The sequence below is a fragment of the Myzus persicae genome, unplaced genomic scaffold (assembly GCF_001856785.1).
Source record: "Myzus persicae strain clone G006 unplaced genomic scaffold, MPER_G0061.0, whole genome shotgun sequence".
Lineage (NCBI taxonomy): Eukaryota > Metazoa > Arthropoda > Insecta > Hemiptera > Aphididae > Myzus > Myzus persicae.
The window spans coordinates 374,178-394,675 of NW_019102130.1; the positions used below are offsets into that span (position 1 = coordinate 374,178).

The window sequence follows — 20,498 nt, forward strand, 5'->3', positions numbered from 1 at the left end:
TTATAAAAAACATTGTACCTTAATCATATTATAACGTCATTAGGCATTATTATAATTCCATATTTATTAAGATGTTTTTATTAATTTTTTTTTTTTTGATATACCTAGGGGCTTCCGCTTATTATGCGGTGATAATTATTCAATTTAAATATCGCTAGAGGCTACTGATATATTTACGCTAATCTAATCAATGTGTTTTGCTATGTATATTGTAATATTGTATTTGTGGAACAAAAATCCATTAAAAGCATTTACTAGGTATACTCCAGTTGTCGAATAAATAAATTGAATATTGGTTTACTAAAATTGTGGGTCACGCTGATACATTGTTTTCGCTTTTTGGTATTTTTACCGATTTTTTTGTTACCGTTTAAGAGTTTCTGTTTACTTCAACATTTCAACTGTGACGTGTAGTATGAAACTATGAAAAGATGAAAAAATACGTTGTAGTTGTGTACTTCAGTACTCGTGTGTAATTATTTAGGTGATGTGTATTGTGTACATACTTCATAGAATCTATATAAGAATATTAGTATTTTATATAAATCTTTGTCAAGGTTAATTTTGTTGTTATTCTCTTGTACTATCTTGTTTTTCTTTCTATACAATTATATCTAGTTATCGATGGATACTATTGTATTGATTATCTATCTCGATGTATTATTTGATTATTAATTATTTATAGTATCTTTTATTTTGTGTTTAAAGATAACAACAAAACATTGATTAAATATGTTTAATAAATGAACATAATATATACTGATTTCATATAGTTAATCAATGGACGAAAAGTAGTAATATTTTTATCGGAATCCTTATTCATCGGCATACACCTGTACATATCTATAGTAAATTTGAATTATTATTTAAAATACATTTTTGATTGACAACAACAATCTAAAAATAAATTACCTATGAAATTAATGTCAAGTTATTATTGGAGGAATCATCGTTCAAAGTTGTATTTTAATAGATAAAATAGATAGTTAGTAGTAAACTAGTAACAGTATAGTTTTATAATGTAATGGATTAATATTTTAATTTTCAAAGATATTTTTATCAAACTTTTCTTGTTTTATGCTGGTTAGCGTGATTCACTAATTTCCTTATTTTATCAATTTCGTAAAATGTTTTTTATTTTTTTTATTTTGCCACTTTACACAATATACCTCGTTACTCATTAGTATTCTATAGTGTAAACAGTAAAGTTTAGACACTTATTCACTAATGCACCTGCATGGCTGCATTTAGTAACAATGTGTAAATATAATACTACTTAAGCTGGAAAAAATTCTTTTTTTGAGTGATAAACACTCGACTGATGTCTACTTAACATTTATGCCCCCTTTTTATTACCTTTGAAATTAAAAAAATGCTTATATGCTTAAAAAACAGAAATACTATAGAAACGGCACCAAATAAAATGTTTTATACTTAAATAATATGAATATAGTGTTTCGTCATTGATAACTCTCGTACGTCGGAAAATTATCGAACGAATGTTGTACTATAACTATATGTCTATATAAATTAAAAATGTGTAATATACTATCCCAAATCTTCTAGTGGAATTTTTACAAATGTTGCCTAGTCGTTGATCTAAAAAATTGTACTGCACCTATCGGAACATTGTGGTGGTAGGTAGTGTAAAAATATGTAAATGTGTTAGTAATAAGTAGGTTTAACCTTCGGACACTACAAACAATCGCAACTCGTATATGTATATTGTTTATGTTATATATTATTCAATTTAATCGTATGTATACAATATGACGTTATATACAAAAAATTAATGTTTCATGTAGATTATTACAAAATTGTCCACAACCGCAGTAGGTGGTGTGGTAGCGACGTTATAATGATATTACAATACGGTAATGTATTTATTATATCGGTTAGATTGACTGTACACTGCAATTCGTTTTATTATTGTTATTCAAGTTTCCCAATATTTATATGACCGCGTGGCGCGTGCATAATATATTATTATAGTAACATAATTTATTATACACACTCAGACGTGTTGCGGTCAACAATGTCCACTAGGCAGTAAGCACTATATAGTATATAGACTTATCTGTGAGTCGGCAATGCGCTAATCCACAGCGATACTTGGCATCTATAAAGATAATATTATTATGGCTACATGGTTACACAGTTACGCCTTACTACTGCTGTACCGCGTATTCTAAATAATGACAATAACAATGACAATCAAAAAGTCTAGATCCATGGTACTGTTTTCTACCGGAAAAACTAGTTATAATTTTATTTTCGTAATCAATTGCCAAAATCTAAAGAAATATGATCTGTTGACTTACATGATATATTTTTGCGGGAAGCTTCGCAATTCAAAAATTTAATGAAAAATTGATCATGAGGTTAATATATATTTGCATATATTCTGTGGTAATACTCGATTTTTGTTCGCTATAAGTTATAACTTTTAAGCTTAAATACTGTAGGTTATTGTTAACTAATCAATGGTTCTAATTTGTATTATGTAATGATTATATGATATTGTTATTTGTTATCATACTTAAAGGAAAATTGAATTTGTTACTTATACTTTTTCCTAAGGAAAATGGTACATTTTCTTGGAGGAAAATGGATACGACCATAGTAATAATATAAATGTAGCATAAATAAATAAACTATACACACTGCGATTGCAGGTTTCGTAAGCCGTTATGACTAAACGGGCAAGCTAAATGCTGGTTCGATTCGTGATGAATTTATTTCTGTTTAGTCGGTGAATATAAATATTGCAGCACGCGACCACATAGTGCATGTCGTGTGTGTGTGTGTGTGTGCGCGCGCGCTCGCCCGTTTAGAAATAGAGAACAAAAAGGTACATAATATAATAATTATATTTATAGCCGGACTATAATTAGCGAACTTGTATTGTCATATTTATTACCGCTACTACTTGGTACACACACACACACACACACACACACACACACACACACACACACACACACACACACACACACGATGGCATACAGCTTGTCCTTGACAGCAACAACCACTTTCCGTGGTTAAATTTTTACGCGCACAACTATGACTTCTGTAGTGAAAAAATCCATTGCGCATTATTCGTTACACCCGTTTAATATGTTAAAATAAAATTGTTCTGCCATTTGTGTTTGTTAAATGTAATAAACTAATAACTAATGATATTATAAGCCGTTCGATGTTTCGTCCATTTTCATAGGAATACTATTGCTGCGCAGCGGGATCATCTCTTCTCGGTCACCATATCCAAACATTAAACATCTAAATCGACTCAATGACGAAGATTCGATAAAAGGTTAAAAATTCTTACACATTGCCACCGATGTATATTACCGTACATTATTTTTATTATATATTTTAATTTATAATATGTAATATATAATATGAGTGTTATTAAAATATACAAACTTGTAAATCGTCATGACGTCGTGACATCGTCGTGTCCACGCCCGCTCGCTTGTACTGTATTCAAAATCGCTCGAAATCCGTATTTGGATATCTAAGTTTAAAATATATATTCTTCTTATTATTATTGTATGAATAGTGAATCGCATATGATTAATATTAAAACACTTTTTCTAAACACTGTCGTGCCATTACACACACCTGTGCGTTATACAATACTCTATATTATAGATACGCGTTTACACTTTTACAAACGAAATAATACTATTTTTTAGATCGATTAGTCGTTGAATTGGAAACCGGGTTAACGCATAAGGTATACACCGCGGCGTACTAATGCACTTGTACGATAAAATAGTTACGTAAGTCTGGAATGGATGATACACATTATGTTTAATGTATATTCTATTCTATATTATTTCTATACCGTACCGTTGTCATCGCCTTGTGTGTGTGTGTTATCGACGTTATGAGAATGGGACGAATGGACGCGCCTTGCCATAATGTGCCACAGCACAGATCGTTGATCGTTATGAATGCGTTCAGATACCGTTTTCGTTTCGCTGTCATTTTGTTTATTTAACATGTCACACGTGAACGAAAAACTAGATTAATTCACGTGTTGCGTACAGTCACATTCCAAAACGGAGCCCTACGACACTACAATATTATTATTAATATTCTTCGACGGTTTTCATTCGGCTCCTCGATTTTAATTGTTCTTGTGCATTTTTTAAAATTTTTTTTGTAGAGGACTTGCAATATACTCACGTCGATGCGTATCATACTCGTTAGTATTAATTAATTTTTCGTGACAATAACACTCGGGTCGTGTCAACGCCCGGCACTCGTCTCGGTCCGCTCCAATTACAGAAGATCTTCTCGCCGTTCTCGTTTTTTCGTATTCAATATATATACGTGTGACGTGTCTGTATACATAATACATCATACATGTCGAATGCGACGTCTCTCAATTATGTCTCTGAGAAACCACGTTTTTAAACAGACGCAATTGCAAATGTAGTTCAACAACACTTCAATTAATTTAATATATATGACTATATATTATTATGTGTGAGTTCTACGTTTAGTGATAATATTAATATTCTTACAATATATTATTATGTTATGGCGATATGCCTTAGAAGTATAGCGACAGCCGCCAGGACACGGTCAGAATTTAAGTTATGTTTAAAAATCAGAATTTGTGCTCAGGTTATACCGTTTTTTCTATTATATTTAAAATAGCACAGGGCCGTTAAAATATAGAATATTTGGGAGAACACGTTGTGTTGGTATAGCGATTAGCAAATGGAATCACGAAATTGTTAGTAGTTATAAACTATATATTCAGCCGAAACTCAAAATTTAAAAATAATCGTTTATAACGGTTATTCAGTTATATTATATTATAAGTTATAAATAGGTACAATTGAAAATATATGACCATCTAGATTCTAGAACAATACGGATTCCAGTGAACCTTTCCAAGCATTATAATTTATATTTATACAAGTAAAAAGTATGTCCCGTATCGCCCAAAGTTTCTCGACGAGGCCGTAACACGTCAATATATTAAAATGTGGATTTTTGACATTGATCTATTTAAATTTAAATTTAAGAGGACTCTATACCCACGTGTTCTCTCCGTCGTACGACATGTCAAAAACTGTTTTGCTCTGGACAACTTTGCTCCCTCTGTATTTTTAGTAGAATTATCGAAATACAAAGGTAGTATAGTTGTCCCGCTTAATAGTTTTTCCTATTTTGTGTTGCTAGCTTTAATTATAAGTATGAATAGGTAGTTGGTTTTTTTATGATATTTTAATTTTTAAATAGTTGTGGTTAGGTACATGTACAACAAAAAATAAAAAATGACCTCGGTAACCTCGTTAAATATTGAAATATCATATGATTAAAAACCAACAACAGAACACAATTTGGGTGCAGATACGATACTTGTGGGACATACTATACCTATAATATAAAATAATAATTTATTGTATATTGTGTACACTGTACAGATAGAGATTCGCGATACTCTTTTCTAGAGCAAATATAATAGGATAAGAATTTTGTACACGGAATAGAACTGCTGTACACTGCACCCTACATTTTGGGTATACGTGTCACCACCCGCATCGCATTCTAATCGGTGTATTATTATTTATTGTACGTCTTGTATTCGATTTCCTGTGCATCGAAAACCTCCCTCTTCGCCCCGCCTTAACCACTTCCATTAGCCTGCGTAACCCCTCGTGGCATTCCGTTCAATTAAATCTGTTCGCCATCCCACAACCCTGCAGCCCACAGGTCAAAATGCGCAGCCGCCCCCGCCGCAATGGTATTCGGCGTATATATTATATTGTATGATATACCTACTATAATAATATATAGAATGTACAATATACATTTTTAATATAATGCTATTAAATAAGAGGACTGCGCGACAGATGGTATATTGGTCCACCGAACACGCTGCAGCGACGCACACGCGCAGGAACCCTCTTCGTCGTCTCTCTCGATCACTCGCACTGCTCTGATGCTGCCGGTCCTTTGTGTTATTTTATATGCGTACGTCGTATATATTGGGTAGGTATATTATAGTCTGTCGTACGGCGTTTTCGTCTCGGAATTCCGACTTTTATTACCCCGCAGGATGTCTCGCCAGTCGGCCGGTGTGCATTTTGTGTGTGTGCTAGAGTTTTGTGGACCCTTGAAAATACCTCGACCGCGACGAGTGACGACTACAACGACGACAACATTCCACCGCGCGCTCTGAAGTTGGGGGGGGGGGGGGTGCGTTGCAATAATCGCGAGTGACGTCAGTAGTTTTTTTTTGGCTATCACTTTTATTCTTTATTATTATTATTATTATTATTTATTCAAACTAATTATGCCGACATACTTAATGCTATTACAACAATATCATATTCATTATACACATAATTATGGGCTATGGTCGTTATAGTTATAATTAGGCTGTGAATTTAATGCACGCAAAAACCTTGAAAAGGGCATAAAAAAGCAATTTAAAGTACACTATAAATCCGAAAAATGCACTAAAAACCTTATTAATGCACCTAAATTTCAAAATATAACTCAGTATAAAATGCTCTATGAGATAATATATTAAAGAATAATAATTTGAAAACATAAAAATCTATCAAGTTAAAAATATTTTAAATTTAAGATATTATCAACTAAATACGCTATGCGTGTATACATATCGTGTAATATTGTATGAAGAAAATTGAGAAATGTATCATTATAGTTAAAAAAAAAATTTTGAAAAAAATGCAAAATAAAAGTTTTTACAGTAATATTTTACAGTATAGTATATACAATATGCATTAGGTATTAGGAGCTGAGTAGAACGTACCTACTTGAATTATGCAATATAGCTTATATAGTTAGTATAATATAAAGTTTTACAGTGTGCGTCGTCTTTCAGTATTGTGATGAAAAACTCGTATTTTGAAATGGAAAAAAAATGGTAGAACAAAAACAGGAGGGAGGGGGGCATTTACCTGCTGTGACAAAGTGGTGGCTAAATGTAAGATATTATTTTGTCAAATATTGTACGAGCAAGAGATTAATTTTTTTTAATCTTAGACGTATTTATGTTTTTGAGACGACGTCTTCCGTTACGACCTGTGCGGCGCCGACGACGGTCGAGTCGGATATTCATATGGAATTTAACGTTGGAGTGTCATAATATTATTATATTATTCATATAGAACCTGAGATGACCATGAATGTAATAATAATAACAACAATGAGTACTATTTGGTGACATACGCTGAATTCGTTTATGTGGAGGGGGTAAATCCCTAAATCGGGGTCGATGTGCTACTTGTATATATATAAATGTGCGACCTAAAGGTTTTAGTAAAATTTACTTGAAGAAAAAAACTATAGTTAACTCTTATTTATTATTACATTTAGAATAATAGTACGAACGAGACTTGTTGATCATTTTATGTTGTGCTTTTAAATTAATTCCAATTTGTATATTACTTTAAAATGTATAAACAAGTATTGTAACAGAGCTTTTTCTTATGGATAATACAATGAAACCTCTCTATAATGGGCACTACAAGGGAGTATGTCTGCTATTAAGGGATGTCCGTAAACAGAGGTTTCACTGTATTCTTGTAAATTGTATGGTTGCAGTATATGCATTATGCATATTATATTACTGTTGTTTTCTCTGTAACATATGAGCATTAAAATTATAATCATATTAGTTCCCTAGTATCTAACCATATTAAGAATAATAAAATACAAGAAAACTTTTAAAATAAAAATATCGATTTCTACCTTTAATCACTAGTATTAACTACCATTATAGGTAGGTACTTGACTCTTTGTTATATAGGGAAATAAGTTAATAAATTTAGTTCATGTACTTAAAGTGGATGTGTATAGTTTTACATTATAACCAAATGGCGTATAGTCCGCATATTGTATATAATTGTATACACTATATAAATCACTTATACACTATAAAGGATTAAAAGTAGTTGACTATAATTTATAACCATATAAGTCCACACTATACCAACGAATTTCTATTATAATATGAATTTCCATTATAATATTGGCTCTATTATAACTAATTTACTATCAAGGGTTTGTTTAGTGCTTGTGTTACTGATGAGTTTCTATATACTTACTGTTTGTTAGAGACCTTAAACCTATCGAGTACCGACTAGTGCTGATCGATTTTCACCGTATTTTCGCCCCGAGATATTCTTTTTGCTACGCGTTTGCTGCTGTTAAAAAATAATTGATAAATATATAAATATGTGATATTCGTTTTGGGGACGAAAATAAAAAAAACCATTACCTATAACTGTTTCCGTTGACGTCGATGAGTTTTTGACTTTTCGTTCCTATCTATACTACGTTTATATATATAGGAACAAGATATATCAGTGTAACACAATGTCACAAATGTTTGATGTATTCAAATTTAATTTCAATGTAGTATACGTTCACCTGATACACCCTGCATTATAAAACAACTATATACACGTGATTGTGTGAAATTTTTTAGTTTTGAATATCACTACAAATTTCCATACGCCCGAGGTCTGCCTGCGTATAATTTTTTACTTTCGGTATCTAAATTTCAATATTATACACGACGATCATACTACATATATATATAAAGGTGACATTGCGAATGGTTATTTAAATTAAGGCTCAAAGAGCAAATATATCACGTGATTTATATATAAATATACCTACACATATAAAAGTATTATAAGCACCTCAACATATTTTTACATATTTTATTTGTAATTCGGAAAAAATATACACGATAGATTTCTTAACATATTCTTACGTAACAGCGCGTCGTGTCAACGCCGATCTCCTATATATTTATCAGGCGACACGTTTTCCGGCAACCGTTTTTATTTAATTTTTTTTTCTTATTATTCTCGAATTCAAACTTCCGCCGAATTTTCAAAATGTATTATTCATAAATCGGCGGTACTCTCGATAACGCCATTGAAGTCGTCGAACACAACGCGCGGGAGAGAATTGATGATGAATTATTCATAATATAATATTATACATTATGTAGGTACACATTTCATTTGGAGATTCGCGCGGTGTACAATAATTAGCAGTCATACACTGCACTGCACCAGTGGCGATTCGTCGTCGGCCGTCCTTCTTATCTGCAGCTCTCGCAAAAAAAAAACAACAATAAAAACGTGCGATACATTTTAACCGACTGCCTATGAACGAACGCCGCAGACTTGTAAACGATCATAAACGCTCGACTGCAAACTGATTCGCACTTGGTCCGCAGTAAATCGTATACATTTTTGAAGCTATTTTTTTTTATTCTATAACACCAATAGTACTATAGTAGGTAGGTAAAAGTTAAGTTCTTCCGGTTTTTGTTTATAGATCATCGGTGAATGCGTAGAAGGCACTTAAATACTCAATTAATTTCTAGTAACGCGCGGTATAAACTATTATCTATTAGTACAATATTATGTAATATTATTATGTTGAGTCTATTGTGCGCTGTGTAACGGACGACAATTTCGAACGTTTCCCTACGTAGTACGTGTCCATTTTGTAAACAAAATTCCTAATAAAAAAATGTATCTTATTTCTTTGTTATTAAAATATTTTGGTAGGTAATATTATATTGCATAAATAATAATTAAGCTTATACATTTTTTTGACCTTATTCTCGATAATATTGTACTTACAATTTTTTCTTTTCATTTGCAGTGGATTGTGATGATAGGCTTAGAAGGAGGCACGCGGAACGGCGGAACCACCTCCACTAGCACGGCACGTCAACATGCGGCCCAAGCGATGGACTATTACAACAGCAACGTGTTGCGGGCCCGCACCAACGCCGGACTGTCGTCGGCCCGCGGACAGCCGCAGAGGACTGTCCAGGACCCGTTGTATCGGAGTAACTCCAGTCTGGAGCTTACACACCACTCGGACTACCACCACCACCACCATCACCACCATCAGCAGCAGCAGCAACAGCAACAGCAACAGCACCATCAACAGCGCGGCGTTGGCGCCGGCCACCACTTTGGCGGAAGCACGGCGTACGTCGACTCCAGGGCCGCGGCCACCGACCGGCCGATGGTCAGCCCACTGTTGAAACGGGAATACGGCAGTCACGGTTCCATCGACGTCATATCTTCGGATAGAAATTCGGCCGGCCGTGCGTCCGCCGGTGAAAACTTCTTCGCACTGCTCCAGGACTACCGACCCACCGTGTTGGACATGATCGATGGAAACAGTGAGTTGTTGTTTACCATGCCATCTCTTACTGTTGACAGACGGCTAATCCTGTCCGCCCTCGACACCAAGCTCGGATTAAAGTTTTGGGACCACCGATAGGACTTAATGGTGGGCCCTTTACAACCCTCAAACTTCTCGACCCTTTTCATCGTTGCTGCTGCAATTACAAATTCTATTTTAAGCGTTATGACACTAATATATAAAATATATTTTGCTGTTACCTCCCGAAAATGTATCAAAACCAGTAACCACCCAATATCAATTAATAATTTAATATGTTAATCTATGTAGACATGTAGTTACTCAGCAATATCACTGAGTAGTGCGTACTATTCACTTAATATTGAACATTGTTTACAACTCCCGTTTTCACAAATGTACAAATTTGAGAGGACGTCACACGTCAACCTTCATTTATCCATGATAATCGTTTTGAGCGGGACATACTTACGAAAACAGAATTCACAGTAGCTTTACCAAATTGCATTGCCCGCGGGGAATGTGAACCACGATTTTTTTTTATTCATCTAATATTATTTTTTATTTTTATTAGAACCTATTTAGAATATTTATAGTACTATTAATTTTTTTCTTTTTGAAAACAATGAATATAAATTTTACTAAATCTTATCATATCACGAATATATTAGTAATAATAATAATAATTTCCATGATCCCCTTATAATCCCCTTAATTATATAGGTATTGTCATTAAATATCATTTTATCATGGAAATTTATTATTTAGTAATTTTTCGTGCGATTTGATCATCTTTTATCATTTTGAACCAGCTTTTAAAATAAACAAGACCCCTAGAACCCTCAACCACTCAACACATCATTGTTACTCATGTCGTTTTGTCGTTCTGTGTCGTTTCCGCGTACAGGTAATAACCGAGAATTCGGTTACCGAGAGATGCCGGTCGACACGCCGCCCGACGATCGGATTGCGGCATCCGTGACGATGAGCAACGGCGGCACCGGTGCAAGTGCCGCGGACAAGGCGACCACATCACCACAGGGGCCCAACTCCAGCAGCCCAAAGCTCAGGCTCAAGTTCCACAAGTTCTGGGGAGCCAACAACAAGTTCTCCAGGACCACGGACGACACGGCTGCCGGTGGTCTTCCAGGAGCTCCCGTTTCCAATGCCCAGGCTGTCGGTGTCGGATGCGCAGATTTCACGGGAGACGAGCGACAGAAGCGTCGGGGCTTTGCTCATTACGACGTCCAGTCGCTGACGGCCACGGTAGGCCTGCCATCGAGGCTCCAGAACATGTTGTCCAGACGGCGGAACACGGCCACGGGTGCTTCGGCCGCATCCATGCTCGCTGCCCGTTCGTCCACGCCCGACAGCGGCGACGAAGACCTCGGCGACGGAAAACACAACAATCTACTGGACAGGTACACTCACGTGAAATAACATGTTTTAAACGACGTACTTAGTTGTTGTTGTATTGTGGCGTTGTATAACCCCTACCATACGTATACTTAAGACTTAAGAGGGCGGCACAATTTCTTTGAGAAACCATATTTATACTTTAAACATTATTTTCTGCTTCGTTTCGTTGTAATATGGTACAATTTAATAAAAAAAACGGATTTTATTAAAATAATAATTTTTTTCTATGAATGATATTTTTTTTTAAAAACGCTCTTACCTGTGACACTGCAAATATTGTCATATCGCGTTCCTATTTGGTTTCTTATTCGTGTTTGTTTTTATACATATTATATTAATATCGTTGGTATAAGCGATAACCGACAAAAATGGTGCCGAACTCTAAAATTATTTGCAAAGCGAAATCTAAAATTCGTATCCAACTACTCACACGCTCACAGCAATTTCCCTGCAGTCGTCTAAATTTAAGAAATGAAACGATCGCTTCACATGATATATGAGTTCGTTGCCACTGACCGACCACTTGGTACTGACACACATGGGACATCGAAACCACCGTTATATACTTTGAATTTATGTGTTTTAATATTTTAATTTTATTCAAAATTGCATTTTATATCTTCTTTCCTCTAAATAATATGATTTTGCACTTGACGATAGCTGTCCGTTCTTTCGAAATGAACTCGGCGGTGAGGTCGAACGAGAAGTGAGCCTGACACAGAGGACTCAAGCCGGGCAAATATCCACACTGAACAACGGAAAACTTTACCACATGCCTCGTATGGCCTATGGTATATCTGTCCTCGAATTTCAACCTGGAGAGACTCACTGGACCGACAGCATCTGCCCCGAAAACTATTCGAGACTGATCGAGACCACCGACGAGGGAGATTTATACTACCGTTCGTTCTTTTTCGGTCAAGGTAACATACATAATAATATTATATACACTATATTAATAATATACATTATACTCGACGAATCCTAATTTGGTACTAATTTTTTTGATACCTAACTATAAAAGTAATTTATATAGGTATTAGGTAGCCAATTTTATATATCTGGTACTTGGTACTTAGGTAGTAAGTATCCTCGATTATACTTATATATATTTATAGTATAACCGTCTATATCTACTCGTATAATGGTATAGTACTATAGTATTATAGTGTAGTACCTATATGAGTCGGATTATTCTTATACATAGGTTTTGAGTTGTCGCAACAAATTATTTATTACTTTTAAAGTTTTAAAGTATAGAGTATAAGAATATATGTCTCACGTCGACAAGTTGACTTGGAATAGAAAAAGTACTAACCCTTAAATGTTTGTAAATCGGTTAACTAAATTGAATTATATAGTTAAAGGGAAATTTCCTGGTCTTGGATTTGTTGAAAACGGAACCAATATACAAAGAACAAAATAGTTTTAATTCTTAAAAAAAACCTAACCTTTTTTTGAGTAAAATGTTTCAAATTGTTTAGATTATAAAAATGTATGGAATGGAAAGAGTTCAATTTCACTAAACACCAGTGAAATGTTTGCTTTTAAAAAATGGTTGCATGAATGCATTCTAACCATGTATATATGTATTTTTAGCGGATGAACAGACTAGTTATATCTGTTGAACTTTTAAACATTCCCTTAGTTGGTTTTCAAGTTAAATTTATAATTTGTGATGCCTACATTTAATTAATGTTAATATATTAATTGGATATTTGAATGACAAAATTCAATTTCACATACTAAACATCATTATTTATTATGAGAACAATTTTTTATAGAATTCTGAATTTTTTTATTTGGATTTTCGAAGAAAATGAAAAGATGAGAGAACTCTTCATCCCAACTTATTAACATGAAATGTGTAGTCATATTATATTCATGTATATGTTATTATGTTATAGATTTTAACTTCTAAATTCTCATTTACGAGTACCTTCCAAAATAACCAATTATGCATAATTATAATTTATTACAATATGAACATGAAAAATCTATAAACATTGTTTATTTTAAACATTTTAAAATTATTGTTATATGCTGCTAATTGCACGGAATAAATTAAATAATTACTACTTAAATGAATTCTGTACTAATAGTTTTAAGCAGTTTACAGTTTTGTTTATGTGCATCATAACTAAATGATAGCTTTATTACATACCCAACAAAAAAATGATTTTTGAACATTTTTTTTTAGAACACCAGAATTGGTTTGGAATGGATGAAACATTGGGACCTGTTGCTATTAGTTTAAAAAGAGAAAGAGTTGAAACTGATTTAACGTCTAATGGTTGTAGTTCAAATCCTTTGGTTATGTTTAGATACCGGATTATCATCCGAACAAGTGAAGTAAGTACATTTAAATAATATTAGTGATGCTCTTAAATAAATATTTGTTTTTGAGTTAAAATTATTTTATATCATTAATATTATTTTTAATATTTTAGTTGCAAACTCTTCGTGGTTCTATTCTTGAAGATGCTATTCCTAATATCAAAATGTCAAGCAGTTCTAAAAACATCAATACAAAAGATGTATTAGAATATATTGTTCCGGAAATTCCCCTTCCAAGGTAAAAATTAATATAACATTGAAATTATTGAAAGCATTATGATCTTGAACTAAATATCAAATTTGAATTTGTAGTTTAAGGTTAGGTGTGTCGAGTAACAGAGTCGAAGAACTATTGTTAGGTCTGGATGAACAAGGCATTTCTCATACTTACAAAGTTGGAGTAATGTATTGTCGTGCTGGACAATTTACTGAAGAACACATGTACAACAATGAAGAAGCGGGTTTAGCATTTTATCAGTTCATGGACAGTATTGCTCAAAGAGTACGCCTAAAAGGTTTTAACAAATACAGAGCAGGATTAGATAACAAGAGTAAGTTTCCCCTGCAAAATATAATTTATTTTAAGATCATTTCTTGACATTTTAATATTAAATAATATGTTTTATATCTTGTAGCTGATTCCACTGGGCTCTATTCATTCTACAGCCAATTTCAAAACTGTGAAATCATGTTCCATGTGTCTACTATGTTGCCATTTACTCCAAACAACAGGCAACAGGTATATTTACTAATATTTTTTAGTCAAAACAATGAAAATTCAATATAATAAGTTTTTTTTCCAACATTGTCTAGCTTCTTCGAAAGCGGCACATAGGAAATGATATTGTAACAATCGTATTTCAAGAACCTGGAGCTCAGCCATTTTCTCCAAAAAATATCCGTTCTCAATTTCAACACGTATTCATTGTTGTCAGAGTTATAAATCCATGTACAGAAAACACTCAGTACAGGTAACACCTAATAGCTTTTAAATTAACATTTAATATCTTAAATTAAGTTTGTTTTATTAATATCGTCAATCGCAATTTTAGTGTTGCAGTTACGAGATCTAAAGAGGTTGAAATGTTTGGTCCTCCAATTCCTTCAGAAGCTGTGTTCAAAAAATCCAAAGAATTTAGTGACTTCTTATTAGCTAAAAGTATATATACAACATTACCTCCTAATTTGTTTTTAAATATTTTTATAACAATAATAACCTTACAGTTATAAATGCTGAAAATGCCGCTCATCGATCAGAAAAGTTTGCTACAATGGCAACTCGTACAAGGCAAGCGTATTTGAAAGACTTAACATTAAATCATTCATCAAACACTACTATTGAACCAGTGCAGAAATTTTGTAAGTCAATTGCAATCTTAAATGTAAAAAATAAAGAGCTTTAATTAGATTAATATTTTCTTGTTTACAGCAATGCTGTCATTTAGCAGTAAGAAAAAAGAGAGGTGGCGACCAAGATTTCAGCCTGATGCGTCCCAAAGGGGTGCTATTTGTTGGCAAGTAGTTTTAGAAGAAGGTAATGGAGTTATTGGAGGACACTGTCTTTTGGCCATATCATCAGACTCCATGGTCCTAGTAGAAGAAAATAACCATGACATATTATTAGTTATACCTTGCAAATCTATATTGGGCTGGACAACTCAAACTAATAGGTATATGTTTGTTGTGACCGCAAATACATTATTTAACTGAAATTAGTGTGATTAATATTTTTTAAATATAACACAATATATTTATTTGTTTATAGCTTAAGAATATATTACCACGAAGGAGAATGTGTTACTTTACATATGCATGAAGGTTGTAGTGACGGTGATAGAGATGAATTAATGGAAGTTGTAGTTAGATTACGAGCTGTAACGCAAGGTTCTGTTGCCCAGGAACTATCATTACACCGGAATTCTTTAGGTCAGTTAGGGTTTCACGTTCAACCTGATGGTCTCGTAACGCAGGTGGAAAAATCTGGCCTTGCATGGGAAGCTGGTCTCAGGCAAAACTCCAGACTCATAGAGGTATGATTATATTACCCATGCAATGAGTACAGTTTTTAATTAATGTTTTATCATAGATATGTAAGGTAGCCGTTGCCACACTCACACATGATCAAATGGTGGATTTATTAAAGACTAGTGTCCTTGTCACAGTCACCGTAATACCACCTTTAACTGATGGTTCACCTAGAAGGTATGTGACATCAAATATTATGAAGGCTTGTGAAACTATTGAATTAATTATATTTCAGAGGTTGCCATATTCAAAATTGTTCCTATCGCACTGACAACAGTAGTTCTCCAAAAGGATATGAGAGTGAGTATGAAAATGTTTCCGGTATGTCAGCTGTAACTAGTCCTAGAAAACAAACAGCACTGCAACAACCAGTTACTGGCAATCATCGAAAAATGTATGTAGTAATTAATGTAAATAGGATATTTTGAATTTTATCAAATGACAGTTCTCAATTTTTGTATAGGTATGAACGCAGCCTTTCACCACCGAGATCTAGCAATAGTTCAGGTTATGGTACCATGGGAAGTAATAAATCCTACACAACACCTATGGATTCTCGTTTCCCCCAAAATCCTGAGGTAAGTTGTAAATACCATATATGTTTGAATAGGTTATTTATGTTGGTCATTATACATTATTTAACAGGGCACATTGACGAGTTCGTCAAGCGGTCATTCGTCTGATGATCGTTGGTACGATCTGTTAGAAGTTCCATTAGAAGATCCTCCGCCAGTCCCCACAAGGTTGACACCAACGTCAAACAAAACCCACTCTAAAGTGCATGCAAGCAATTCATTACCATTGTCTACCATGAATAATTCATTTTCTGTGTATTCGGATCCGCGGAGTAGTAAAAGTGTTGCTGCTCAGCAGTATGATTATGTGAACAAGTCTTCTGACCATAATAATGATCTCCATAGACAATTTGATGAACGCTTAGAACAACCTCGAAGATCAACAAAACGATTAGTTAAGGTTAGTGGTAATATCAATACACATAAATAATGGGCATTTTTGTATTTTATTTTAATCTTTACTTTTTAGGCAACAAGTGGCCCTGAATTAGAAAAGACAAATGGTTTGATTGATACTAATCATTTCAAAAAGAATTTGAGCAACGGTAACATACCAGAAACATTGAATGAAAGAATTTTAGTAGCTAGCGAAGGTAATTTTCAGAACACAAAATTTAAATTAAATTATTGTATCAGTACTAAATAAAAATGTATATTTGACTTTTTCTTCTCTAAAAGATGATGTTTCTACGATTGGAAGCAGTAGTACTGGCTCACCCCATAGTCATCGTAAAAGTTTGAAGAACAATGGCAGTCGGAACCAAAGTCCTCGATCTGGATTGGATCGAGGCGAACCAAGACTTAGACCTGGTATCTCTGGACGCAATTCAAATGCAAGTAGTAGACTTAGTGGCAATATGAGTACATTACAAGAAGATCTGATGAAATTAATAGATCCTGACTATAATTTAGATTCACCATTCATTGTAAGTCTTGCCAATTTCACATAAACAGCTAGTATAGAAACATTATAAAATATAAATAACTGTTAATGAACAGGATACAAACACCACAATAAATAAGAATCCATCCAGAGAGAATGTATCAAATGTAGAGCAGGGTCAAGTTATACTCACCAAAGCTCGTCCTGCCACTGTGATATCTAGTGCACCGAGTCCAGCTCTGAGTGAAATGAAACCACTGAATCAAGTTGAAAGGTATTAAAACTTGAATAATTATTATTAATACAATCAGAGTATTAGAGATGTCATTATTATCTAATAAACTTTGAGTTAATAAAATATGTTCCTTGTATTGATAAAGTTATTATTCTAGTGTTGCTGATTTGCCATTACCAGACACTCCGATTGACCGAATGAATTGGAAAATTCTTGTTGATACAGCTACTGAAGCGTTACGTAAAGTATCAGCTGGCGCTCAAATCAAAGAACCAGAGACTACTACTATCAATGAAAACAAAGATCAAAGTTGGAGTGGCATGAATGGTAGTGTTACCATATTAAATTCTTCTAGTACGAACAAGTAAATATTTTTCTATTTCTATTAAACAATATTTTTCTAAGTATTGCAGCAGTCTGTTTAACCAAAAATGTGTATTTATTAGAACAAACATGAGTCCAGGTGATTTGGAAATGATGTTGCGAAGTGAAATGGAAATGCGAATGGAATTGCAGAACGAGGTGAAACATTTGAGAGAAGAAAACCGTCGATTACAAGACGAATCTAATAGTGCTGCACAGCAACTTAAACACTTCACACACTGGTTTTTTCAAAACATCGATAAACACCCTGACTGAAAGTAACAGTTGTTTATATTTTTTGTTTTTTTTTTTATTATTTTTATATATTATTATTATATTATATGTATTATATGTGTATAAACGTTTTACTAAAAGAAATGTGTGCTGCTCATAGTCACTGTTGTTTCGTGTCGTTACAATTTAACTTCTTGTATATTTTTGAATTAGTTGAGTACAATATTTTAAGTTATTATTTTATATTCAAGGTAAATGCTATTTATTTTTTACTAACACATTACATTGCCAAAAGACTGTCTTTTATGTTAATTAATAATTTTAGAACTAAGTTTATATAGTTATAATTATTATCATGTTTTTTGTAAATTTGTTTGTCGGTATATTATGCGGAGTTTAATATGTTTTACCAAAATTATCGGCCCAAACAATCAAAACCATAAATATTATGTAATGTTTGTCGTTTGTTTAGTTGGATAAATGCAAATAATTTTATGTTTATACTTTGCGAGTAAACGATTAACAGTATTATTATCATTAGTTACTTATTATTGTTTCGTTTTGAAGCGTTGAAAATGTACTGTTAATGAAAGACACAAAATATATTTCAGTACCTTACCAATATGACTACTCGTAGGTAATAGCTATCTAACTATTAAGTTGTTATACTAATTTTTTTTGTATCTTTTATCATTACATAATTATATATTATTACAATTGCTACTTTTAATATGTATTATTATTATTATGATTATTTTGTTACACATAGGTCATAACAGTATCATTACTCATTATCTTAATGAATAATATAATTGTTTATTTATTTTTTTAAATGAACATTTCTATCATTGTGCCTTTTGATGAACACCAAGTGTGAGTATTGACACATTATATTATTATTAAAATAATATTGTTATTGAATTTAATATTGATAAGCAAGTGAAACATTATAGTTATTTATATAACATTTAATTATTTTTTTGTAAACTTAGTAATTATCATAATTATTATTTTGTCGTTTTTTTATGCACATAAGCACATGGTCTTAGAACAGTGATACTTACTTAGATGTTTTAATTAATATATGTGTTCATTCAAGATATACACCATATTATGTATGTTATTACATTGTTGGGCAATTTGCTTAAAGTATGATTTTTTTTCTGTTCAATTGTATACATTAAATAGTTTATGAAATTAAATACAGGTCATTATCAAACAACATTTTTGTCTGGGTGCGTGGTACTTGTGTTCCTTTTTTAAACAATGTTATGAATATAAATCATAGTGAAAATTTATGAGTTGATATAATAATTACATGTATCAATTCACCGGGTGACATGTTATAGTGTTCTGTCAACTAATCATAAAATCCCCCTATCACAGTATTTTACACCTTTAAATTGTTTTAATTAATTTACCCTAGATATATAAATGGGTTACCAAAAATGGGTAAATGTTCTAAAAAATAATGATAACACTAATTTAAATAAAATGTATCATAAAATCTATTTATATTTGAGGTTGTGGAAGACTTGAATTCATGAAAAATTTTTGTTTGACCTATCTTCAACCAAAATGTTTTGAAATATACGTACATTTTAATATTACAAAATACTACTGTAAATATTAATTAATAACTAATTTATAATCTCTCATAAATGTAAAACAAATGTTCCCATCACTTGTCATCACAATTTAAAAATGACAATTAATGTTCATATTATACATAGTCTTTCTAATCAAATTGATAAAAATAGTAAATAAGATAGATCTCTATTGAACTTAATGATTTCAGAAAATCACAGTTTCCAGACATCGGATAGCAATGTGGCAAGACAGGTACAAAGATAAAATGCGAAAATAAGGGGGGGGGAGATGGAAATATTGTCAAATTGGAGAAGAGGACCAAATTACCTAAGTAGATTAATAATTTTAAGTATTACTTGAGGTCTCTGAGATCTTGAAATATATAGACTACTTAATTACTAAACATTCATTACTATATTGAGTGAGTCTTGTGCTAAAATCTTAGATCATAGTTTGTATTCAATAATATTATAATACATCATGTAATAGGACTCGGGTAGTACTTTTTACACTTGCACATAGGCTCGAATGGTCTGAATTTTTTTAGGAGAACTAAAGCCCTCTCCATAAATACTGAGTATTAAGTATTAACTATTGTATGGGGGAACTCAAACTAATAGTTTGTATTGCTTTTATATTT

The 20,498-nt window shown here is 32.7% G+C and overlaps 1 protein-coding gene across 1 annotated transcript in view; it reads left to right on the forward strand.

Moving 5' to 3' along the window:
- The window catches only part of LOC111031360 (signal-induced proliferation-associated 1-like protein 1), a 40,270-nt gene extending 20,778 nt beyond the window's left edge, over positions 1 to 19,492 (forward strand). Inside the window, exons 2-22 of the mRNA XM_022311266.1 lie at positions 9,685 to 10,216; positions 11,105 to 11,618; positions 12,277 to 12,539; positions 13,817 to 13,968; positions 14,067 to 14,191; positions 14,266 to 14,504; positions 14,589 to 14,692; positions 14,767 to 14,924; positions 15,006 to 15,112; positions 15,178 to 15,312; positions 15,383 to 15,623; positions 15,719 to 15,983; positions 16,040 to 16,155; positions 16,214 to 16,372; positions 16,442 to 16,556; positions 16,624 to 16,953; positions 17,023 to 17,146; positions 17,232 to 17,479; positions 17,553 to 17,710; positions 17,829 to 18,035; positions 18,118 to 19,492. Coding sequence (XP_022166958.1) covers positions 9,694 to 10,216; positions 11,105 to 11,618; positions 12,277 to 12,539; positions 13,817 to 13,968; positions 14,067 to 14,191; positions 14,266 to 14,504; positions 14,589 to 14,692; positions 14,767 to 14,924; positions 15,006 to 15,112; positions 15,178 to 15,312; positions 15,383 to 15,623; positions 15,719 to 15,983; positions 16,040 to 16,155; positions 16,214 to 16,372; positions 16,442 to 16,556; positions 16,624 to 16,953; positions 17,023 to 17,146; positions 17,232 to 17,479; positions 17,553 to 17,710; positions 17,829 to 18,035; positions 18,118 to 18,310 — 4,476 coding nt within the window. The 5' untranslated portion in view covers positions 9,685 to 9,693 and the 3' untranslated portion in view covers positions 18,311 to 19,492. The remainder of the gene's footprint in view (positions 1 to 9,684; positions 10,217 to 11,104; positions 11,619 to 12,276; positions 12,540 to 13,816; positions 13,969 to 14,066; positions 14,192 to 14,265; positions 14,505 to 14,588; positions 14,693 to 14,766; positions 14,925 to 15,005; positions 15,113 to 15,177; positions 15,313 to 15,382; positions 15,624 to 15,718; positions 15,984 to 16,039; positions 16,156 to 16,213; positions 16,373 to 16,441; positions 16,557 to 16,623; positions 16,954 to 17,022; positions 17,147 to 17,231; positions 17,480 to 17,552; positions 17,711 to 17,828; positions 18,036 to 18,117) is intronic.
- Positions 19,493 to 20,498: the final 1,006 nt, after the last annotated feature.